The sequence below is a fragment of the Sprattus sprattus genome (genome assembly GCF_963457725.1).
Source record: "Sprattus sprattus genome assembly, chromosome: 4".
NCBI classification, from domain to species: Eukaryota; Metazoa; Chordata; class Actinopteri; order Clupeiformes; family Clupeidae; genus Sprattus; species Sprattus sprattus.
Window position 1 is genome coordinate 17,151,723 of NC_137923.1, and position 23,690 is coordinate 17,175,412.

At 41.2% G+C, this 23,690-nt stretch overlaps 1 protein-coding gene across 1 annotated transcript in view; it reads left to right on the top strand.

Moving 5' to 3' along the window:
- Positions 1 to 9,034: 9,034 nt before the first annotated feature.
- Positions 9,035 to 23,690, top strand: part of tep1 (telomerase-associated protein 1) — a 34,495-nt gene continuing 19,839 nt past the window's right edge. The window contains exons 1-19 of the mRNA XM_080837131.1: positions 9,035 to 9,141; positions 9,818 to 10,318; positions 10,947 to 11,123; positions 11,332 to 11,481; positions 11,762 to 11,926; positions 12,061 to 12,195; positions 12,491 to 12,562; positions 12,755 to 12,876; positions 13,324 to 13,481; positions 14,019 to 14,128; positions 14,542 to 14,620; positions 15,188 to 15,380; positions 15,878 to 16,115; positions 16,334 to 16,489; positions 17,758 to 17,838; positions 18,124 to 18,233; positions 18,383 to 18,454; positions 18,615 to 18,761; positions 21,577 to 21,868. Coding sequence (XP_080693257.1) covers positions 9,824 to 10,318; positions 10,947 to 11,123; positions 11,332 to 11,481; positions 11,762 to 11,926; positions 12,061 to 12,195; positions 12,491 to 12,562; positions 12,755 to 12,876; positions 13,324 to 13,481; positions 14,019 to 14,128; positions 14,542 to 14,620; positions 15,188 to 15,380; positions 15,878 to 16,115; positions 16,334 to 16,489; positions 17,758 to 17,838; positions 18,124 to 18,233; positions 18,383 to 18,454; positions 18,615 to 18,761; positions 21,577 to 21,868 — 2,952 coding nt within the window. The 5' untranslated portion in view covers positions 9,035 to 9,141; positions 9,818 to 9,823. The remainder of the gene's footprint in view (positions 9,142 to 9,817; positions 10,319 to 10,946; positions 11,124 to 11,331; positions 11,482 to 11,761; positions 11,927 to 12,060; positions 12,196 to 12,490; positions 12,563 to 12,754; positions 12,877 to 13,323; positions 13,482 to 14,018; positions 14,129 to 14,541; positions 14,621 to 15,187; positions 15,381 to 15,877; positions 16,116 to 16,333; positions 16,490 to 17,757; positions 17,839 to 18,123; positions 18,234 to 18,382; positions 18,455 to 18,614; positions 18,762 to 21,576; positions 21,869 to 23,690) is intronic.

A 23,690-nucleotide genomic window follows, 5' to 3' on the forward strand; every position in this document is an offset into this window, starting at 1 on the left:
CTCTACTTTTCAGTTGACAATGTCCACAACAGGTATCCAGCAAAAGTGGTGCGTCCCACATCATCATCGTAGACCTTGCGGCCTTGGGGCAGGTAAATGTACACAGTGTCGTTTGCCTTCAGCTGCAGCACAGCTGAATTGGATCCATACTCATGGTCATCTCCAGCACTTTGATATTCATACACAGACACAACAAGCTCTTCATTCTTGTACAGTGCCGTGCCGATTAGAATTGAAGAACCGAATCCGAATGCTGTGAAACTGAAGAAGTAAACCCCATCCACCGGCGCAGTGAATTTTCCTGTGATAATTGATTTCCAGTCAAATGATCAGTGCGTCATTCCAATGAATTGTATTGTTAAGTAAACATGTGCAACTGTGTTGTTAGTATCAAATTCATATTGTCATAAACCCAACCTTGCATAGAGGCGTTATTGACAGTTTATTATTAATTACATACATTTCTTAATTATTCACCATCCAGGCATTGATTTCTGTTAAATGTTTAGACTTTAAGTATAGTATAGGCTTCACTTCATACCTGTCAGTGGGTTGTATGCATCACCGAAGTTGGTGAGAACCCTTTTAAACACTACAATGGTGTCAGTGTCAAAGGGTCCTGTGAATTCTTTTCTATAGGTGGACAGAGAGACTGAGAATGCCACTTTTGTGTTACCTGGGCAGACAGAGAAATGTAGCAGTCAAACGCCTTATATCAACTTTTACAATGGTGTTGAGTAGTGCAATACACTGTTGCATTTTCTGAATGGAAGATGTCTGCTGAGAGTAGGGTGAATCAATTGGTGGGCTAGTTTGGTTTGGCTATATGAAGGGACACATGTTTATTTATGCTTTATTTACCTTCATTATTATTTTTTTGTAGTTTTTTCACCTGGTCCTCAGTGCTATTTAATCGGGCCTCCATGCTTCTCAGAACCTGCAGCTCATCCACTAAATCTGTAAAAGTTGATATCAGGTGAAATAAAGTTGTTAAGCTGATTTGTCTCTGTTTCAAGAGCATCTGAAAAGCCATTACAAACTGTGAACATCTAGACTGTATTGGTCTACATTTTATTATTTATTGCAGAAGGCACAAGGCATTACACCCTGTAAATAGATAAACATCGGCCTAAATAGTTTCATAAATGATTGTAGAAATCATGTTGAGCCATAGATTACACCACTCACGTGTGTTTTTTAAACAAAGTTTCATTTAGCCTATAATACTCAAAAGTAGATATTACATGATGCATGCTCACTCGTCCCCTGCACTGTACCTTTGTTCTGCTGTTTCAGTTCCTCCACCAGCTTCTCAGTGGTGTTCAGCCTGGCCTCCATGTTTTTTAGATCCTCCAGACCTGTGAGGAGATTGCTAATGTTTAGGTAAGGCTGCAGGACATCCTGAGTGTGTGTGACACACATACAGGCCAGAGGGATCAGCAACAGAACAATCCTCATCCTCGTTGTCATTTGCACTGATGTGTATGATGTTTCTAGGAGAAGTTAAGGAGGATCTAGGACAGGGTTCATATAAACCCAGCATTTTCATTGATTTTTCCAAAGTTCAGGAATTTGCCAATACAGCACAATTTGAAAAGGCTTACACAGCTCAAAGTTAAACAGGGACTAAAGCAATATGAGAATGAAAAAATAAAACTGATTTACAAAAACTTTGATTGAAGGACCAATATGTAATGTATTTACTGTACTAAATCATAAAATGACCATGATTTATCATCAGAGATTAAGGAAACTGTGGTGGATGTGAATGAAAACTTTCTTCTGTGTGTGAAGAAAACCAACAATCAGTATAACCAAACTGCTGAAATGATTTACACTACTGAATTATATTCAGATTATGTGCAGTATTTGTTTAAAATGTGTGTTAAGTAAAGCAAGCATCGTGATGTGTGAAATGACTTAAACTTTAACAAAAAATATTTTAAGCTGAGCTTTGAGGTAAGTGCATTCAAGAATATTAAACCATTACATTTCTCCGCTCTCCACAGGTTTCCCAAAGGTAGCATTCATTGCCTTTTTGGTTGACTCTGGTTAAGGATAATACAACCTCTTCAACAATGGCCTCGGCATTCAGATGAAAAATGTCTCTCACAAACATTGGTGGATATATATACCTCTGGTATTATTTTGTGTGTTTTAGAGGCAAATAGTCAAACAAAAACCAGAGGACAAAGGGCAAAAGTCTTTCAAAATGTAAGCAAAGTCAAAGTGCAAAAGTGAAAATCCTCTGATCTTTTATTTGCCTCTAATTTAGCCTGGGTCCATCCACATCTTTCTCCTTTATGGCCATCCAAACATACAGGTACAGTCTGTAATTCTGGAAAATAAGTACAGTCTGTAATTCTGGCGAGAATCTGTGTTGAATACGCTCTCTGAAAATCCCTGCTCCAGGTGGAAAACAGGTTTGCTACCTACAGATCAGTATGTATCCAGTGATTGCAATAAATGTTGTAGTATAGTTGTAGAAAGTATTTTATTTCATGCTGATGGGAATTGAGAAGCAGCTCATGAGTGTAGATGTTACCGCTCGCAAATGCATGCCATTAATACAGTTTTCATCAGTTTGTCATTTCACACACTATAAGAAATCTAGAATCACAGCGGACATCAACCCAAACACCTGTCACATAAGTTATAATACAATCTTCAACCCCTTTCCAGTTATTTGGTTCCGCAGGGCCCCATTTAGTGAAAGTAAGAGACTTCTCTTCCATGTCAACAAAGTTTCCTTCATGCTTCCTGTCTGTTGCTCCAATGAATGGGTGAGAGGGAGGGAAAACTTCGTGCACCTTTGCCAGCCCTGGGTTTTCCTCTTCTGTTCTCGGCAGGACAAGTGAGGCTCCAGCATCCGAGCATAACTTCATGCCCTCATCAAAAGTAGCTGAGGTTTGTAAAAGACCATAAGGATTGAACCAAAGCGGACTGGAGGGTCTCCTAGTTCGTCTTCTCTGATGAGTCCAATTTCACAGTAGGTGCAAGACTCTGTGGCTTGTAGGCCTCTCCAGGTCTCCGTCTAACCATCAGACGACCATGTGTTGGGCAAAGCTGAAAATTGGACTCAGAGAAGATGAACTTAGAAGATGACCTCCAGTCCGCTTTGGTTCAATCCTTATGGTCTTTTACAAACCTCAGCCAGGCAAAGTACAACGTTGTCCCGGAAGAAAAACTTGCTTCCTTTTGCTCTGACAATGTTCCCCAACTCTGAGAAGTGTTTTTTCCAGCAGGGCAATGCTCCATGCCACACAGCCAGGCCAGTAAAGGTGTGGATGGAGTATCACCAGATCAGGACCCTGTCATGGCCAGCCCAATTTCGAGACCTGAATCCCATAAAAAAACCTCTGAAATGTGATCAAGAGGAAGATGGATGGTCACAAGCCATGAAAAGAAGCCGAGCTGCTTGAATTCTTGCGCCAGGAGTAGCATAAAGTCACCCAACGGCAATGTGAAAGACTGGTGGAGAGCATGCCAAGACACATGAAAGTTGTGATTTTAAATCAAGGTTATTCCACCAAATATTGATTTCTGAACTCTTCCTAAGTTAAAGCATTAGTATTGTGTAGTTTAAAAATGAATATGAGCTTGTTTTCTTTGCATTATTCGAGATCTGAAGACACTGCATCTTTTTTGCTATTTTGACCAATTGTCATTTTTCTGCAAATAAATGATCTAAATGACAATATTTTTATTTGAAATTTGGTAGGAATGTTGCCAGTAGGTTATAGAATGAAACAAAAATGTACATTTTACTTTAACACATACCAATAAATAGTAAAACCAGAGAAACTGATCATTTTGAAGTGGTCTCTTAATTTTTTCCGCGGCTGTATGTAAAGTCAGAGGGCACTAGGGGGCACTATATCACTCACTGAACTGACCCTTTTACTTCTGGTGAGACCATGTGGTGTAAAGGAAGGTGTATACATTGTTGCTGTATAAATGACTGTCTCTGATGTCTCCTTGGTCTAAGATGAGTATCCATCAAATCATGTAGCCATGGTTATATGCCCAACCACATTTCCCTTTCAACATTGAGCTGTGGTCTTTCAACATTGAGCTGCTAATTCTAAAGTGACACAGAAAAAAAAAAAACATTCCTTTTGACAAAGATCCCAGTGCCCAGGGGTGCCAGGAATGCCAGTCAGGGCAGGGCTGTGGAGGGCTGGAGGGTCCTGAGTTTAAGCCTCTTTCATGATGGCAAGCTGGATCTCCAGCACCAAATAAACTCTAAATATACAGTATATTAAATATATACCCGTCCTGCATGTGCACAGAAGACCCTTTTAGTTTAAGCAGACTGTGAGGGACAGAGGTGGTCACCCCACGTTCTTGGGATGTGGGCGACTGACTTGGTTTTGATGTGGAGAAAAACGTGCAGGAGATGGTGGATTTTCCATACAAACATACCTATTTACACGGAGGACTCTATATCAACCCCAACACATGTGCCCACAAAACAACATAAATCATTACACAGACAGTACCCACAGTAACTCAAGTACCTATGCACCCTGGGCACCTGCTTGGCCCATTTAGGCCCAATACCGGCATATTCTATTGAAAGGGTGTCTCATTTTCATGAGGGAGAGGACTGGGAAAGAGAACTTTGGAGAAATATGAAGGTAAAACACCTCCCTGCTGTGAGGTGAAGTGGTAGTGTTTGGGCACTGTATCTTTGTGCTTTGTTCTTGTGCCTTGTTTATTATGCCAAGTTTGTGTGCCTTGTTAAGTTCCTGGTTCTGGCTAAGTTTCTGTGCATAATTTGGGGCCTAGCTTGGGCCTGGAATGTGCCGGTATTTGGCCTAAATGGGCCAAGCAGGGGCCCAGGGTGTATAGGTACTTGACTAAGTCAAGTCGCCCACATCCCAATGACATGGGGTGACCGCCTCGGTTCCTCACACAGACACAATCACAAAGTATGATCGCTTACATTTTTGGAAACTTAGGAATCTTTCCTATTTAGTGCCATTTTAGTAAATAACTTTGGTAAAAGATTGGTAGGGTCTAAAATATATGGAAGTCAAAATGTGGGAAGGTAAGTAATTGCACATTAGCTTAAAAAAAACATCACAAAATGATGACTTAACCATTACATCTTTAAGGTGGAGCATTTTTTTTATTTCTTGGGACAAGAGGCTGTGTGTTATATCGGTTTTGCCACAGCAGCCATTTTTGCCTCTTTTTAGAAATGTACTGTAAGAATAACTGTTGCATTCTTACTAATATTGATCTATAAATCCCTCCATTGTCTATGTTTTGCAATTTATGATGCTGACAGAAGGATCAAATCACAGCAACACTTTGATGATACTTGGTACATGGACTCCGTCTTGAGGTGGTATGAAAAAATGTTGCCTGATTTGAGCACTAGGGGTGCTGTAATAAGCAAAAACCTTTTTTTTCCTTTTTGAAAAAGAACCAGCTCGCATGAAATGTTCCAAAATGTTCCAAATATCTCTCAAGTCTGTAAATGGTTAAATTGCACTTACATATAAATATTATTCTGTCTTTTTATATTTTTTCAAAACTGTTTCTATTTCCTAGTTTCATTTGCTCGCTCTCTCTTCATGCTGCGGTCATATTATGCATCGCTATGCTGTAAGTCTAGTTATAGAAGGGGGCATTTTTAGATTTGTACTGTTAAAAATGATTTAGTCAGGTGCCAGTCCATGTGAACGCACCTAATGTTACCGTTGCTCAGGGAAATGATAAGAGCATGCATGAGTATTTGCAGACTGTGTCAAAATTATTTTATTTGTATTATAACTTCTATTGTTGTGGTCAAATCAATCTAGAGTAGTCAATTCAGCCTTTTAATTTTGTATTTTTTTTTTTTTACACATATGCATGTGTCACCCAAACATTTTGTTTCTTGAGGAGGTTCTTGTTTCGACAGTGCAACATTAAACATAAAAAAATAATTGTGAAATACATACCGGTACTTTAAAACACAAACCTGCTCCCTAAAGTTACTCCCCACCCAATTAAAATTCAAACTGAACCTCAAGTGCTCATACGCTCATACCACAGATTTATTTTATATATCAGTTTGCCTTCATTATCAGTAGTTGAAGTTATTTTATATATCAGTAACTTAAGAACCATCTTTTACTGTTATGATTACAGCATATTCTGCCCAAGAACAAGAGAAACATGTCATAACTGTACTGTGACCTCAGAACCTATTGGCAACAGAATCTTCGATGTGGATGCATGCCACTGCAAACTCTTGGTGTTTTCCCAGCACACCACTGATGTTAATATGAATATTTCCACTGCATGTTCCCTCATGGACAGCCAAAAACAACTTGCTGAAACGTCATTGTATTAACCAGCATTTGGATAAATATTTGTTAGTTGCACAAACACTACAAAGTAGGAAAACAGTTAGCCTATCACCTCTACTAAAACCCTGATATTCACAAAGCCTGCGGCCGGCCGCGATTTTTAAATTCCCATTTCTTATACTAAAACATTCATTCATATAATAATACCCCGCTAGTGGATACATGGGCAACTTACTTTTATTTTGAAACCGGAAAATGAGTGTGCTGTCATTGACTTTTCTGAAGTATTTCTTATCTACACTTAGTTTTTGTGGGCGGGGTTTGGGCTGGTATCCAGGCTAATCTACACTGTCACTACTGACAGAACAACTGAGAAGTTACAGCGTCTCTTCTATGGAAGTTTATTAGACTCTTTATTCAAATGGCAATGCATTTGTCAAATGGCAATTCAATGTGCAAAGTGACAATGCAATCCGCAATTCAAATGACAAACCAGTTGTCAAATGGCAATTCAATGTGCAAATGACAATGCAATCCGCAATTCAGTTTGTATTATTTTGAATAAAAATTTGAATGAACGCTTATTGCATTGCATTTCATATTGACAAGGTTTTTTCGACTCTTTATTCAAATGAAAATGCATTTGTCAAATGGCAATTCAATGCGCAAAGTGACAATGCAATCCGCAATTCAAATGGGAAAGCAGTTGTCAAATGGCAATTCAATGTGCAAATGACAATGCAATCCGCAATCCAGTTTGCATTATTTTGAATAACAATTTGAATGAGAACTTATTGCATTGCATTTCATATTGACACGGTCTTTTCGACTCTTTATTCAAATGGTAATTCAATGTAGTAGCTAAACAGCACCCCCAGTGTATTGCATTAGCATTTACTTGTCATCACGCTCTTTCTGTTGCAAAATTCAAATGAAAATGCTATCTGTCAGTTGCCCCATCAAGGCGGGTCCCTACCTCAACTGAGGGGAAGAAAACCGCCACCAGCACACAGCTGAATACAGGTGTTTACACGACTTTTATATGTCTACATCGACTCGGTTTGTTGTTTATATACTATACGAACACTGTCAGGGCAAACTGAATATTGTAGGTCTTAAATTAAGCTCTCAACCGTAGCATGTAGCGAGTGTCAAGTAGCAAGTTTGGCTGCAGTGCAGCGCTAATAGCATTTTAGCAGCTACCTTTTACTTTTGAATTGAAGTGTTAGCAGCAAGCTAACCATAACGGTCGAGAGCTTAATTTAAGACCTACAATATTCTGTTTGCCCTGACAGTGTTCGTATAGTATATTAACAACAAACCGAGTCGATGTAGACATATAAAAGTCGTGTAAACACCTTTATTTACATACAAATATTTCCAGTTAAACAGTCTCCCGAGACCTATGATTAGCAGCTAGCTTCTACATGGATCTTCAATTAAAGCGTTAGCACCCAGCTAACAACAACGGTCGAGAGCTTAATTTAAGACCTACAATATTCAGTTTGCCCTGACAGTGTTCGTGTAGTATATAAGAAACAAACCGAGTCGATGTAGACGTATAAAAGTCGTGTAAACACCTGTATTCAGCTTTATTCATATCAAATATTTTCCAATAACAGACACGAGAGGCTCGGCCATCTTGTTTGACATTATTTGAATTCACCGGGCTCCTGCACTACGTCGAGCTCCACTTCTGACACACGCCGCGCTGATTGGTTATAGGGGTAGGGACCCGCGCTGATTGGTTATAGGGGTAGGGACCCGCCTTGATGGGGCGACTGACAGATTGCATTTTCATTTTTGAATTTTGCAACAGAAAGAGCGTGATGACAAGTAAATGCTAATGCAATACACTGGGGGTGCTGTTTAGCTACTACATTGAATTACCATTTGAATAAAGAGTCGAAAAGACCGTGTCAATATGAAATGCAATGCAATAAGTTCTCATTCAAATTGTTATTCAAAATAATACAAACTGGATTGCGGATTGCATTGTCATTTGCAAATTGAATTGCCATTTGACAACTGCTTTTCCATTTGAATTGCGGATTGCATTGTCACTTTGCGCATTGAATTGCCATTTGACAAATGCATTTTCATTTGAATAAAGAGTCGAAAAAAACGTGTCAATATGAAATGCAATGCAATAAGCGTTCATTCAAATTTTTATTCAAAATAATACAAACTGAATTGCGGATTGCATTGTCATTTGCACATTGAATTGCCATTTGACAACTGGTTTGCCATTTGAATTGCGGATTGCATTGTCACTTTGCACATTGAATTGCCATTTGACAAATGCATTGCCATTTGAATAAAGAGTCTAATAAACTTCCATACTCTTCCAGTTACGGCTAGCATTCCTAAACGTCCGCGTCTATTGATGCGACCGTTTGAGACCGTATTTATGTGCACCACTGATGATGACAACCCACCACATTGGGATTACAGTGTTGACCATGTTCATGTAAGAAATGTAAAAATATAAAAAAACGTATTCAAATGATTATTTAAGCATCCTCCTGTTTTTTCTGGCAAGGTAACTCTCACATAACGTCTTCGTTTATAACTAGGATTGGGGTTACATTTGTCAGGGTTGTCACAAGGCGTACAGAACTATCCACCTTCCCGGTTGCGCATGAACGCACCATGACTCCACCCCTACAGCTGACTCGTTATTAACCAATCCCGTTGCCGAAGATACAGTTGAACAGGAAGGGTTTTCCTATGGTTGGAAGCAACATCATAAAGCTTACACTGACTTACAGCAACGCATAAATTGAAGTAGCAAAGTGCAATTCTATCCATATCCAGCTTGTTCGGGCATGAAATTGTGAGTAACATTGATTTGACTTCCCACAGTGAAGCTTCTATTTATGTTGGTTGTGCGACCACGATATTTGTGAATTTGATTTCGATTATCAGGAAAGTTATTCCTTTAGATATTAAGGTTATTATTGTTTGTCTTGTCTGTGCGAACTTTGGACTTGCAGGGTGTTCCAAGAACGTGGTTTAACATGACTTACCTGGTTAGGTTAAGTCATGATCAGTGGTAATAAATAATATAAGCCCAATTGTTTTTGCAGGGAGGATGAAGACATAGGGCTCCTCTATTTGGAGTTAACTTTAACTAGTTTGTCAATGAACCACGGTCTTGGAAAAAAAAACACCTTGTGATTTATGTTTGAACTTTGCTTGATGTCTCACGCCTATAAACCTGTGTGTGTGTTTGTGTGTATGTGTTTGTGTGAGTGTGTGTATGTGTGCGTGTGTGTGTATGCGTGTGTGTGTATGCGTGTGTGTGTGTGTGTGTGTGTGTGTGTGTATTTGTGTGTGTGTGTATTTGTGTGTGTACACATACCACACCCATACTAAAGCTTGCAACATGCACAGTTAAGCCACATGTTCATCTCTGTGTTTGCTCTACACTAAGCTCAGCTGACAGACTGATAAAGTTTGAGATATTCACCCCTTTAGTCCTATTGTCTCTTCTGCTATCTGTCTCTTAGGGAGATATGAAGGCCCTTACCTTGCTTCAGTCTGGCTCGGACCTTGACCTACGCTCCAAGCCTAGCCTCCTCTCCAACTATGCTCCAAATCTGGAGAACCGTGTTCTAGCTGAGTCATCCTCCACCCTGTCCCAGTGTTTCACCAAGCCTCCATCATGGATGACCCACACCCCCACTCTGTCCTGCCCCTCCCTCCAGCCGTCTAGCCTCTCCTCCACTGTGTCCACATCTCCACTCCTGTCCTCCTCCACCTCAACACTTCTTTGTGGCACCACCTCCTCCAGCCGTTGCACATCTCGTCTCCTCAGCACCGAGAACACTCAGCTGAAGAGAGACCCTCTCCACTTCCCTCTCTCCTCCCTCACCTATCCCTCTGTCAGTAGCACTCTGTTGACTCCCAGCTCTGCCCCACACCTCTCCATTCCTGCTCGCGCTGAGGTGCAGCAGAAACAGCCAAGTGAAGATGAGAGGGAGAGATGCAGGGTTGATACGACCAACCAGGTATTTTTACGGAACCATGCCTCAGTCTTTTTACTTTGCCAGAATTGGAATTGGCTGAAATTGGAATGTGGGTTTATGCCAGTCGTCATGGATTGGTTGTATTTATGTCATGGTTTAAATTAGAATACTGATCTAGTGTTCTACCACTCTGTGTAAGTAAGACTGTAGTTTTTATGCCATCTAGAGGGTGAGGAATACTACAAAGTAATCAAGTTTGTTGTAACATTGAATTTACTATGTGAAGTTATGTGGTTTTAATGTGATACATACATTGTTTTGTTGTAGTACGTTGCTTTAACTGTCAAACAATATAGTACTGTTTTTTTGGAGACTTACAACAGAACTTCAGTTCAATTGGCACCACCTCCAGAGACAATTGTGTCTTTGCATAAGGATAACGATAATGCATGACTTCCAATATTTTTTTATTACCCCTAGTCAGAAAATGATGGGGGACAAACAAATTAAAATACATTTCAGAAGCAAAGACATAAGATGCATACAATGCCGGAACATTTTGAGAAACGCTAAATAAGCGGCGCCACATTGTTATGCTTAAAGTGTTTTTCCTTTCATGCAAAAACTATACACTAAACTTTTACATCCTTTTGTATGTGTGAAATGTAAGGGCTCTGAATATGGAAGCACTGACGATGAGGACCCTGAGCTGTGCTCAGAGATGCTTGTGGTCGATCTGGAGTTGGCAGAGAGAGAGGAGGAGGAGCTGATTATAGCTTCTGATGAGGAGTTTGCACTGAGAAAAGCCTGTGTTGAAAGTCAGCTTGAGGAGCTGAAGGATAAGAAGGTAAACATGCAGAAAAAGGACACCTATTCAAAATAAACATTCTCCTTTTTGCAGTTGAATTTGTTGTATAGCCATGAACTCCCATTGCCACAGCATTAGCAATACTCCCTTGTTTTCAGCCTCATCACTGTAGGTGTATTGCTTATGTGGTTGCCTCATTGACCCTGTCTGAATTGTGCTTAGTGTTTTGCTTTTTCTCTTCTGTCAGTACCATCTGCTGAACGCAGTGTGCAGTTCCCTTGTGATGAAGACCTGTGCTCCTGGGGGCAAAGACTGGGATTGCGAGGGGAAGGTTTGGGCCAGGGTAATGAATCTTTCAGAGGATATCTCCAAGAGTGACCCAGAGTTTCTCCTCAAGGTTTGTGTTTTAGAGATGAACTTGGTTAATGATAATACTGGTGATACATTAATAATTGTCAAGTACTTTTATAGTGTATATTCTTACAGAATGTACTTGGGATTATGGCTACGGCCAAGATTAGGTTTGGGGTTAGGGTTTGTAACATGTAACAATATGTCTTTACATGCATGAAACTTTATAGTATTATTTATTTACTTGCTTGAGAACACTATAAGAAGATAGCTTAAGATAAACTGAGTGTCGGTTGAACTGGTTCTGATTGGCCCCCTCTGGTCAGGTGGCAGTGTACACCAGACAGGAACTGAACATTCGTATCACCGCCAACTTCCTGCTGGCACTTGCCGCCCACCTACCCGCCACAAAGCCGCACCTACGCCGATACTTCTGTCCCGCAATACAGCTGCCTTCTGATTGGCTGGAAGTTGCAAACATCTACTCTACTGTAAGTTTGACCTGAATGTGTGTTTGAATGTTTTAGAATTTGCACCTTTGCCTGTAGCTTTCCTTCACATTTAAAAAAATGTCTCAACTCATTAAATAATTCTCTGTCATTACCTCTTCTTCTCTACTCTGCAGTGTTTCCGCAGTTCTCTACCATCTTGTTTGAAGAAAGCCCTCACTGATAAATTCAAACAGTTCAGTGAATATCATCTGGCAAAGTACAACACACGGAAACATCAGTGCAAGCACAACAAGAAACCCAAACCCAAGGTAGAGCACTGAGCTAGCATGTTGATGTTGACCTTGATGAATACCTAGTGTTATAGTTCATATAGTTCATATGGTAACACATGTTTATCTAGAAGTATCCTTCAGTTCAATTCAATTCTGTTTCTATAGCGCCAAAACAATACAATTGTCTCAAGGCGCTTTACAGAGCCCAGGGCCTGAACCCCCCAAAGAGTGCTTTTGCATGCATATAGATATAGACAAATAGAGTCAAGATGAGACAGGCCTATGCCTTTCACCATGCTTTTCTTCTCCCACTCACTGCACTTTTCTACAGGAGGTGTCTGTTGAACAGTGGGCAAAATGGGCTCAACTGGTAGGGGCGGAACCCCAAGCTCTGCAGAAATATGTGAGTGTTTGTTTAACATCACCTCATTCTCACCACCATTAGAAAAATCAGTAGCTCGGAACCTTTTTACACAGCTTCAGCTGTCTTGCAAGAGGATGGTGTAACAGCAGTCACAACTTGATAAGTAATGTCATTGAGCCTAATAGATTGAAGTCTTTCATAGTATAACTTCACACGTCTGTGTCACACCAGCTGGAGAAGGGTGCCCGTCGTGAGGTGGACAAGAAGGAAAGGACGTTTAACCTGAAGAAAATGATTGAGCGCCTACACATTAAAGAACCTGCTGAACATGTCATGGCTATTCTGGGAAAGAGGTGTGTCTGTGTGTGGATGGATTTCTCTGTTCATCTCGAGGGTAGTGTGCAATTCAGTCAGTGGCTTCTCTCTCAGACAAAGGATTGCTGACATACTGACCAAAATCTTTACACTGAGACATGCATATTACAATGTTGCCATTTTAAAATTGCATTAGGAAACACAAAGTAAAACCAAATATAACATTACAGTTCTTTAAAGTACATTAAATACACTAATTTACTTACAAATGTAAAGGTTTTAATTACACTTGATTTCCTAGGAAAATACATTGACAAACTGATTGCAATCCAAAGAGCATTGCTAATACAAAAGTACAAATGTACAGTGCAAGTCTTAGTAGCTCTAAAGAACCACACACACACACACACACACACACACACACACACACACACACACACACACACACACAAAGACCCACCCTGCTCTGTTTTGTTCCCCCACAGGTACCCAGCTGATGTGCAGGCCTTCTCTCGCAGCGGCCTGAACGGGACATGGCAAAAGGAGTTGTCAGGGAAGCGCATGAGGCTGAAGCAACCAGACACCTGGGAACGTCTGCTCAGTCAGAAGGGCAACAAAGCTGCCTCATGGGAACAGCTGATCGGTGGGGAGGCACTGGAGTACATCACATCACATCACATTAGAGTAGACTAGATTGCACCTAACACCTGATTCTAATTCAGTACACATTTTGTCAATTGCTCTTTGTGGATCACTAGCTGTTCGTTCTGTGTGTGCACTCTTAAAAAAAAACTCTGGTGATTGCACAGTCCTGGCTCTGAAAATGGGAAGCAAAATAAATGTTTTAAAAACCAACTTTATTTTAAACTCGCCAAAATCACAGAATGTACATTTAACGGTGGATGGATTTTGCTGAGAAGGAGACACCCATAGATGCATGAGGACATTCACATAGACGACACGATCAGTTACCGTCACAACACAATGCATTCAAAAACTGAACAGCTATGTCCTATACAGTGCATGTTACTGCTAGTAATTCAAACACACCCACACTGTCACCTTAATGCAGTTGGTTGAGTCAGTCCAGCTTGTATCATCATCAGACAGAAAATGTATGTACCCTGAAATTTCTCTTGGGTCAATATTTGTTGTTGTTGTTGTGGTTGTTGTTGTTTAGATAGTAAGTCACTGCCTTTCATGGCCATGCTGAGGAATCTGAGGAACATGATCACTCAGGGCATCAGTGAGAGACATCACCAGAAGATCCTGGCCAGGCTCACATCGAAGGTGAGCTCTCTGCTCAAGTTGTCTAAGATGACATGTAGTCAACACACACTCTATGTCTTTCTCTCACTCACAAACACACACACTGGCAAATACATCTTTTCTAGACCACACTGTTACCTGATTCTCCATTAAAAAGCCCATGGGAGCCAAGCAAGAAGTTGAAACTGAATTAATGAATGGAAGAGAATCAATGGATAAATGAATGTACAGAGAGAAGAATAAAGGAAAAAAGCCAGAAAGACAGACAATCAAGCCAAAAACAGATTATGTACTAGTTCCAGTTCATGAAGGAAAAACACCATCTCGGTTGACAGAGAGCGATAGAAGAAAAGAGAGAAACAGAGAGCGATAGAAGAAAAGAGAGAGACAGAGAGAGACCTTTGACCTCCTCATTGTGTGTTTTGTGCCTGCAGTCCTCTGTGATTCAGAGTAGACAGTTCCCATTCCGCTTCCTGTCTGCGTATAAGGTCATCCTGGAGCTTGGCAATACAGGTACGATACATCTGTTTAAACAGTTTAAGTTTTAATATCGTTGACACTACGGCCTGACCTAACACTATGGCTGTCAAGCAATTTAAAAATATACATATATTATACAGTAGGTCCCTGATGATTTGTGAATTATGAATGTAATGAATTGAAAGTGAAATCAATCTGCTTCGAGAAGTGTTAAAAATCTGACAAATAAAGCCATTGGCGTCAAATGACAAAGTCAACAAGCCTTGGCAATTTGGATCCATCTTGGAACTTTGATGACTCAGACTCGGACTTAAGGTTTAGTAACTCGACTACAACACTGGGTAGAACACACACGCCCTCAGCTAGGCCACACAACTGAAACACATGTAAATAACTGTAACTGAAACACAAGGAAATAATCTCTTATGAACACACCTTATCAGCTGCCTGTTCTGCTTGTAAATTGAAAGAAAATGCATAGCAAAGGTAGCACATCATCATCTGAAATGACCACTTCATAAACAAGTCACATAGACGTGAGGTTATCATTCCAATGAAAGTGTCTCCGTCCTTCTGTTCCTCATCACTTCATCCTGTTAGCCCTGAAAGCAGAAGAAAAGTTCCCGAGCTCTACCGACATCCTGAAGGAGATTCTGAAGAAGGTGCCCAAGAGCAAGCGCAACAGGAGTCTGGACTGGGAGAGCGCGAAGCGCAGGAGACTGAGGGTGGCCCTGGGAGTGCCTTTTGTGTTCCGGATCTTCAAAATGAAGCAGGAGCTTTTGAGAAAAGCAAGGTACTAAAGAGCCTTTCTGCAGGTAGTGTGAGACTCATTTAGTTTGTTCTGTTAGTTAGATACTCATCACATTTAGTTTGTTCTGTTAGTTAGATACACATCACATGTAGTTTGTTCTGTTAGTTAGATACTCATCACCTTTAGTTTGTTCTGTTAGTTAGATACTCATCACCTTTTGTTTGTACTGTTAGTTAGATAATCGTCACATTTTGTTTGCACAGGTAGTTAGATGTTAACATATATGGGGCTTTACAGTGTTTAGGTGTGTTTTTGTTGGGAGTTATTTTTAATTTTTATCAAATTGAAACATGGTCACGTAAAAGTGAGACAGACCTGTCATCCTCACTAGCCAAAACATCTCAGTTAACAAGCTATCTAGATGTATCTTTATTTTTTTATGTCTTTTGGCTAGTTTTAGAAGTGTCCTCACTGACTTGTGTACCAGCCTTGAGAATTAGTTTGGAGTTTGACTTCATGTCTTTATTATTGCTCTGCAGCCAGCGGTGTTACACGGACGAGCTCCTGGCTCGCTATCGCACAGCACTGGAGAAGGCCGTGCAGATCTCCTGCCGCTACAACATCCCGCCCCTCCCTGGTCGGACGCTGGTTATCTGTGACGCAGATTTTTCTGACTATAGTAACAACAAGGATGAATACCAGTTCTGCCTTCCCCCTGGCACTGAAGATGACGAGGATGAGAAACCTCGCAAAAAGAAGGAGACAAACCCCATTTCTGTAAGGAGCCCGCTCATGAGTGTGTGTGAACAGCTGTGTCACTCTGTTGCTACTTACCTCTAAATCTCATCATAGTTTCGTATAGTATTTGTTTTTTTAATGTTTGTCCGTGTGTATTGGGGCGTGCTTGTGTGTGTGTGCGTGCGTGTGTGTGCGCGCGTGTGTGTGTGTGTCTGTCTTTGCATGTCTTTGCATATTTGCATATTTGCCCTGCAAAGATCCAGGAACTGGCAGTACTACTGTCACTGATGATCACTAACTGCTGCGAGCATGCCCAGTTTGTCATCCAGTTGGCCGGGAATAAAAGCAAAGAGGTGACTCTCCAGTCAGACGTGCTGTTGGATAATGTCCGACCAGTCCTGAGGCAGGTAAAGGTAAGGCTTCCCCTGACCTGTTGGTAAGCTGAGCTATGCTGTGGCACAGAGGAACCTAGAGGAACACCAGTACAATACACCATCACACAGCATAGAACACAACAAGCGACAGCAGGGGCGCCTGCAGAAAACAATTGTGAGGTACGCACTAGCCACCAAAAAAAAGACACGCCAATTCACACACACGCGCACAAGTAATGGGATAAAGCCAAAACAAAAAATGCCCTACTAATTGAAGTTAATTCTCCTTCTGCCAGTGGCATCACATTGTTGTAGTACTTCTTCGCTGTCTTTTCCCAAATCTGTGAAAATATTCAAGAGAGCAAGTCCGGTCAGTCTTTTGTCAGTCATTGTACTTCGCAGATATGTGTTAAGATGCCTCAGGATGAAACACACCTAACGTGTTTTCTAAAAGCATTTCCAGCATTTTTTAGGTGCGCTTAAAAGTTGAAATATTCTGCGGTTTTAAAACCCTGTTTGGTCAGTTTCAGCCCTACTTGTACTGACTGACTGCTCAGCAGACGCTGTGGAAACGGGGATTGTCAACAAGACCTTCAGGACGCAAATAATGTTTGGGTAGAAATGTGCCGAACTTTCAAGCGTTGACAAAGCTCACTGCGTTTTGGCTGTAACTGTTTCCCCAGCTCTGTATCTGCAGCGTCAATGCTGGGCATTAGTTGTCGGTAGCACGATTTTATTTCCTGCCATACATTGTCGGATAAGGGTGTCACTTTATCTGGAAGCAAATATTTTTTTTTTTTCTCGCGTAGCAGAAGGTACGCACAGTGCGTACAGCCGTACGGCTGCAGGCGCCACTGAGCGACAGGTGAATCTGATGCGTGCAGGTTGAGGGTGAAACGCTGATGCGGTTTCATTAAAAAAACTGACCCCTCAGTTTGCCAACCCCCTCAAAAACAGCAACGCCTCTGTCAGATCTGCAATCTGTAAGAGACTTTTGGTTTTGTTGAGTGGAAGTAATGGGACAGGTCCACCATGTGCGCATCTGTTGAGTGGAACCGCCAGTGTGAGGACCACTAGTATTACACCATCACACAGGAAGCCAACGGTGCCGCTGCGCTAGGCCTCCCCCACCAGACATATACTCTTGATACACAATGCCAAATCCTATGTCTGCCATGCCCCTCGAATAATTCTTCATGGTCGTTTCAGCTCACAAACACTTCACCCAACACCCTCAATGCATGCCTTGTGTTTGCACATGTTCTATAGTTGTAGCTGATTTTGTATGATATGTTTCTTTCTTTTAGGAGTTTGTTAAAATGGATACAAGTGAGAGGGACAAGGAATACAAGTTCATCCTCACCGAAATGATGGCAGATAAGACCCATGTGAGTGATGAGCCCGGAGTCCTCCCCCCTGAACAGATGTGCTGTTCCATGTTTTGTTGTTGCTGATTCTGATGCTGTAGTTGAAGAACTGGTCAGGCATATTTGTCCAAGACATTTGTGTTGTCACATGGAGAAGTGGTCATGAAGAGAAGCCTCAACATATTCAGTATCATCAGAATCTGAATTTTAGAATTGAGACTTGTATTCAGTTGCTAACTTGTGTGTTCTTGAACACGGCCATTTTGACTTGACCTGGAAGTATTTCAACTCTCCATTTTTCCCCAGGTTGACAATATCATAGATTTGTCAAGTTTTAGTTCTTGTGAACAAGATATTGCCAGGTACAAAAAGGAGGTCAACAAGAATGCCCTAGTGGTGACTCTTCTGTTTTCCAGGTTGGTATGCTGTTTTATGTGGCAGAATTGTACAGACTATGGCCTGTTTTCAACTTTTTTAGATCAACCTCATGCATACAGTATCACAAAGTACGGATACAGCCCTCTTATTTCCCAATAATATTCAAGCAAGCATTTTTATCTTGTAGCTACAATGAAGATTCCACACCCTCAGACCCGAACACATTGAGGCTTGTTGGCTTCAGTGAGCAAATCCTTAAGTAAGAAGTCCTTCTATCTATGTGTGCTGGATGCCCTGAACAATCATACAAAGCTCGTGTCGTTTTATAAAAAGGCAGTGTCCATGTTAATTTTTATTTCTGTCTTTTCTTTTTTTTCTCTTTTTCTTTTGTTTTCTTGTTGTTTCTTTTCTTTGCACAGGTTTATCTCTGAGAGAGGTTCTAGTAGGCTCCTGGATCATGTGGAGCATATGGATAAGCTTCATGGTGTCCCTCCCCCACCTCACACCAAGGAGGAGCGGGAAGGAGCGGTGGCTGTCCTCCCTTTGCTCACCACCCCTAAGTTCAGGTACCACAGTTCCTCCTCAGCGCTCATGAAGGCATGAAATTCAGTAAATTCTTTGAAAATTGAAGTCATATGTAAGTCTCATCATGGTATTATATTGTTCCTTAGATAATGTTTCAGTGTGCGGATTTCTCCTGTGTGATGCAGTTTACACTTGAATTGACATCATAGGCTAACTAACTAGTCTTTTACAAAAGGTTGTTTCATTCAATAACTATGCTTAACCTGTAAAGGAAAGTGCACAATTATGTGTATTGTGGGTTGTGGAAGATTATGAAAATTTCATTAAGGGTTCTTGGAAAGTCACGAAAAAGTTTTCAGTGAAAATCGGTGGGAACCCCGGATCTGTTGTCACTATAGGGCCAGATCTATTGCCAAATAGCTGTTACTTCTCAGCAGAAGGTGTTTTAAAATAATTATTATGACCGCCGCGCGAGAGCATGTAGCCTTACTAGATTAGCGTGGAACCACTGAATTTCGTTTTGATCCGTTGCACCCTCGTCGGACTGGACCCCTTTTAAAGAGGGTGGGGCGATATGTCAAAAACCGAAGAGCTTAGGAGGACCACATTTTTTGTGTATGTTGGTCTTAAGAGGCCACGTCAACCATTCCACTACCACTTATTTCATGTATAGCGCCACCTAGTTACAAATGAAAAAGAAAAAATGGAGTGTTGTAAAACATTTAAATTGTAAGTTGACAGGTCAGAACTGCACAAAATCGGAGGTGTGGGATCATTATGACACCTTCTGACTGCACGTTAAGTTTCGTGGACTTCCGTTCACGGGGGGGCATGCAATAAATTGGTTTATTTGATTGTACACCAACTGGCCTGTAGGTAGCGCGGCACAATTTTCTTCGAATATCCCGAGAACCGTAGGGCCTTGGAGGGCCAAATTGTTCTTGTATGTTTGTGTTAAGGGGCCATGTCAACCCATACCATAACCAGTCATTACATGTATAGCGCCACCTAGTTAAAAATTAAAAAGCAAAAATGAGGTGTTTGAATCGAATATACATGTATGTCAAAGTGCTCGAAAAATTACCAAATTTGCCAGGGACATCAAGCATGTAACCGTCCATCTTCGGTAGAGTTTTTGTCCATGGATGAAGCAAAATGGCTCTGTAGCGCCCCCTAGAACATTGCAAAAACCCATGCGCATTGGGGTTATTTTGGCGTAGCTTGACGGAATTCGGTACACGTCTTCATCATGCTTTGACGCACCAAAAAGTCTCTAGACGCCATGGTGGCAGGTCCACAGGAAGTCGGCCATTTTGAGTGGAAGATGCGTTTTGACGACGCTTGCACACCTCGCATCTGATCGAACTCCTCCGACAGATTTAATGGTAATGCCTTGAAATGTGGTCAGGTTACTCTTCAGCCATGGGCGACTAAAAGTTATATTGGATTTTCTCATTAGTCGGAAGGTGTGGGCGTGGCAGACCCTCAAACTTTGCCAACTTGTTAGTGCTTGCCAGAAAACACAAAGTCTCTTATAACTCAATCGCATATATGTCAAAGTGTTCGAAAAATTACCAAATTTGCCAGGGACATCAAGCCTGTAACCGTTCATCTTCGGTAGAGTTTTTGTCCATGGATGGAGCAAAATGGCTCTGTAGCGCCCCCTAGAACATTACAAAAAACCCTGCGCATTGGGGTTATTTTGACGTAGCTAGACGGAATTCGGTACACGACTTCATCATGCTTAGACGCACCAAAAAGTCTCTTGATGCCATGGTGGCAGGTCCACAGGAAGTCGGCCATTTTGAGTGGAAGATGCATTTTGACGGCGTTTGCACACCTCGCACCTGATCGAACTCCTCCGACAAATTTAATGGTAACGCCTTGAAATGTGGTCAGGTTACTCTACAGCCATGGGCGACTAAAAGTTATAGAAGATTTTCTCATCAGTCGGAAGGTGTGGGCGTGGCAGACCCTCAAACTTTGCCAACTTGTCAGTGCTTGCCACAAAACACAAAGTCTCTTATAACTCTTGCGTACATTGTTTGAACCAGAGAAAATGTTTAGGGTGGACGCTGGCTCCAACCCGAACGCGTACATATGCCTGACTAATATCACCTATAGCGCCACCTGTTGGTGGTTGGAAACTTCACTTTGTTTCCACACCTCTTTATGTGACCTGTTTTAACAAACTGCATTGCAAAAGAAAAATATACCAAAACAATTCACAAAAAAGTAGTACAGAAAACATTATATAACCAAATCATCAAAATCTATCACAAATAATTTCTTTAATACATAAAAATGACACACAAACCAATTTAAGCACACAAAACACACAAACACACTGACAACCATGACTCATTCTGTGCCAAAACCTACTGAACAGTTCAGCGGTCATATTTTGTAACGCTTTGCGTTACATCTAGTTAGAATTTAGGTAGTGCAGTTCATAAAAGGTCAAATTAAAAAGACAACAAAACCCTCTGTCTTGGTGGTTAGCCTTAAAGAGAAATTCAACCAGGGCCGTCTTTTTGGGTCAAAATGTTTCACCATGGACAAAAAAACTATTGTCATTGGTCCCGTATTAAGTCAGAGCGCAAAAACCAGCATTTTCAAAACTGCTCATAAATGTTATTAAAAGTGTCTGCAACATGAAAAGGATCACTACAGAAATACACCTTTGTCTCCCGAATCCCAATTTTTCCCCCCTTTCATTAAAAGCCTGTGGTTACATGGTGTGTTTTATTATTATATCAGATGGAGCCGATGCTGATGAAGATGATGATGAAGAACATACAAATAAACAAACTATAATAACACAGCGTCTCTCCCCTTCCCTTTTCTGCTGGTCAGGTGGCGTGGCGTGCGTGTCTTTGTCTCCTCCACCTTTCGGGACATGCACGCGGAGCGGGACGTGTTGGTGCGCCGCGTGTTCCCAGAGCTCCGGCGGCGTGCGGCCCCCCACGGCCTCCATCTGCAGGAGGTGGATCTGCGGTGGGGCGTCACGGAGGAAGAGACGGGCCGCACCCTTGAGCTCTGCCTGGAGGAGGTGTGTCGCAGCCAGCTGCTGCTGAGCCTCCTGGGGGAGCGATACGGCCTGGTGCCACCTTGCCCCTCCCTACCAGACAGCCCTCAGTACCACTGGGTAAGATGAAAACCCATATGGCGTCTAAAGTGTGACACACTTTATGAACTTTATATTTATAATTGCATATAGATATTTATTTATACAGTATATGCACTGAGTATGTATATGTATATGTATATGTACAGTATGTGTGTATACAGCCGCGGAAAAAATTAAGAGACCACTTCAAAATTATCAGTTTCTCTGGTTTTACTATTTATTGGTATGTGTTAAAGTAAAATGTACATTTTTGTTTTATTCTATAACCTACTGGCAACATTCCTACCAAATTTCAAATAAAAATATTGTCATTTAGATCATTTATTTGCAGAAAAATGACAATTGGTCAAAATAGCAAAAAAGATGCAGTGTCTTCAGATCTCGAATAATGCAAAGAAAACAAGCTCATATTCATTTTTAAACTACACAATACTAATGCTTTAACTAAGGAAGAGTTCAGAAATCAATATTTGGTGGAATAACCTTGATTTAAAATCACAACTTTCATGTGTCTTGGCATGCTCTCCACCAGTCTTTCACATTGCCGTTGGGTGACTTTATGCTACTCCTGGCGCAAGAATTCAAGCAGCTCGGCTTCTTTTCATGGCTTGTGACCACCCATCTTCCTCTTGATCACATTTCAGAGTTTTTTTTATGGGATTCAGGTCTTGAAATTGGGCTGGCCATGACAGGGTCCTGATCTGGTGATACTCCATCCACACCTTTACTGGCCTGGCTGTGTGGCATGGAGCATTGCCCTGCTGGAAAAAACACTTCTCAGAGTTGGGGAACATTGTCAGAGCAAAAGGAAGGAAGTTTTTCTTCCGGGACAACGTTGTACTTTGCCTGGCTGAGGTTTGTAAAAGACCATAAGGATTGAACCAAAGCGGACTGGAGGGTCTCCTAGTTCGTCTTCTCTGATGAGTCCAATTTTCAGCTTTGCCCAACACATGGTCGTCTGATGGTTAGACGGAGACCTGGAGAGGCCTACAAGCCACAGAGTCTTGCACCTACTGTGAAATTGGACTAATCAGAGAAGACGAACTAGGAGACCCTCCAGTCGGCTTTGGTTCAATCCTTATGGTCTTTTACAAACCTCAGCCAGGCAAAGTACAACGTTGTCCCGGAAGAAAAACTTGCTTCCTTTTGCTCTGACAATGTTCCCCAACTCTGAGAAGTGTTTTTTTTCCAGCAGGGCAATGCTCCATGCCACACAGCCAGGCCAGTAAAGGTGTGGATGGAGTATCACCAGATCAGGACCCTGTCATGGCCAGCCCAATTTCGAGACCTGAATCCCATAAAAAAAACTCTGAAATGTGATCAAGAGGAAGATGGATGGTCACAAGCCATGAAAAGAAGCCGAGCTGCTTGAATTCTTGCACCAGGAGTAGCATAAAGTCACCCAACGGCAATGTGAAAGACTGGTGGAGAGCATGCCAAGACACATGAAAGTTGTGATTTTAAATCAAGGTTATTCCACCAAATATTGATTTCTGAACTCTTCCTAAGTTAAAGCATTAGTATTGTGTAGTTTAAAAATGAATATGAGCTTGTTTTCTTTGCATTATTCGAGATCTGAAGACACTGCATCTTTTTTTGCTATTTTGACCAATTGTCATTTTTCTGCAAATAAATGATCTAAATGACAATATTTGTATTTGAAATTTGGTAGGAATGTTGCCAGTAGGTTATAGAATAAAACAAAAATGTACATTTTACTTTAACACATACCAATAAATAGTAAAACCAGAGAAACTGATAATTTTGAAGTGGTCTCTTAATTTTTTCCGCGGCTGTATATGTACTTGAGTTAAGGTGCAGAACTGAATGGTTTTTTTAA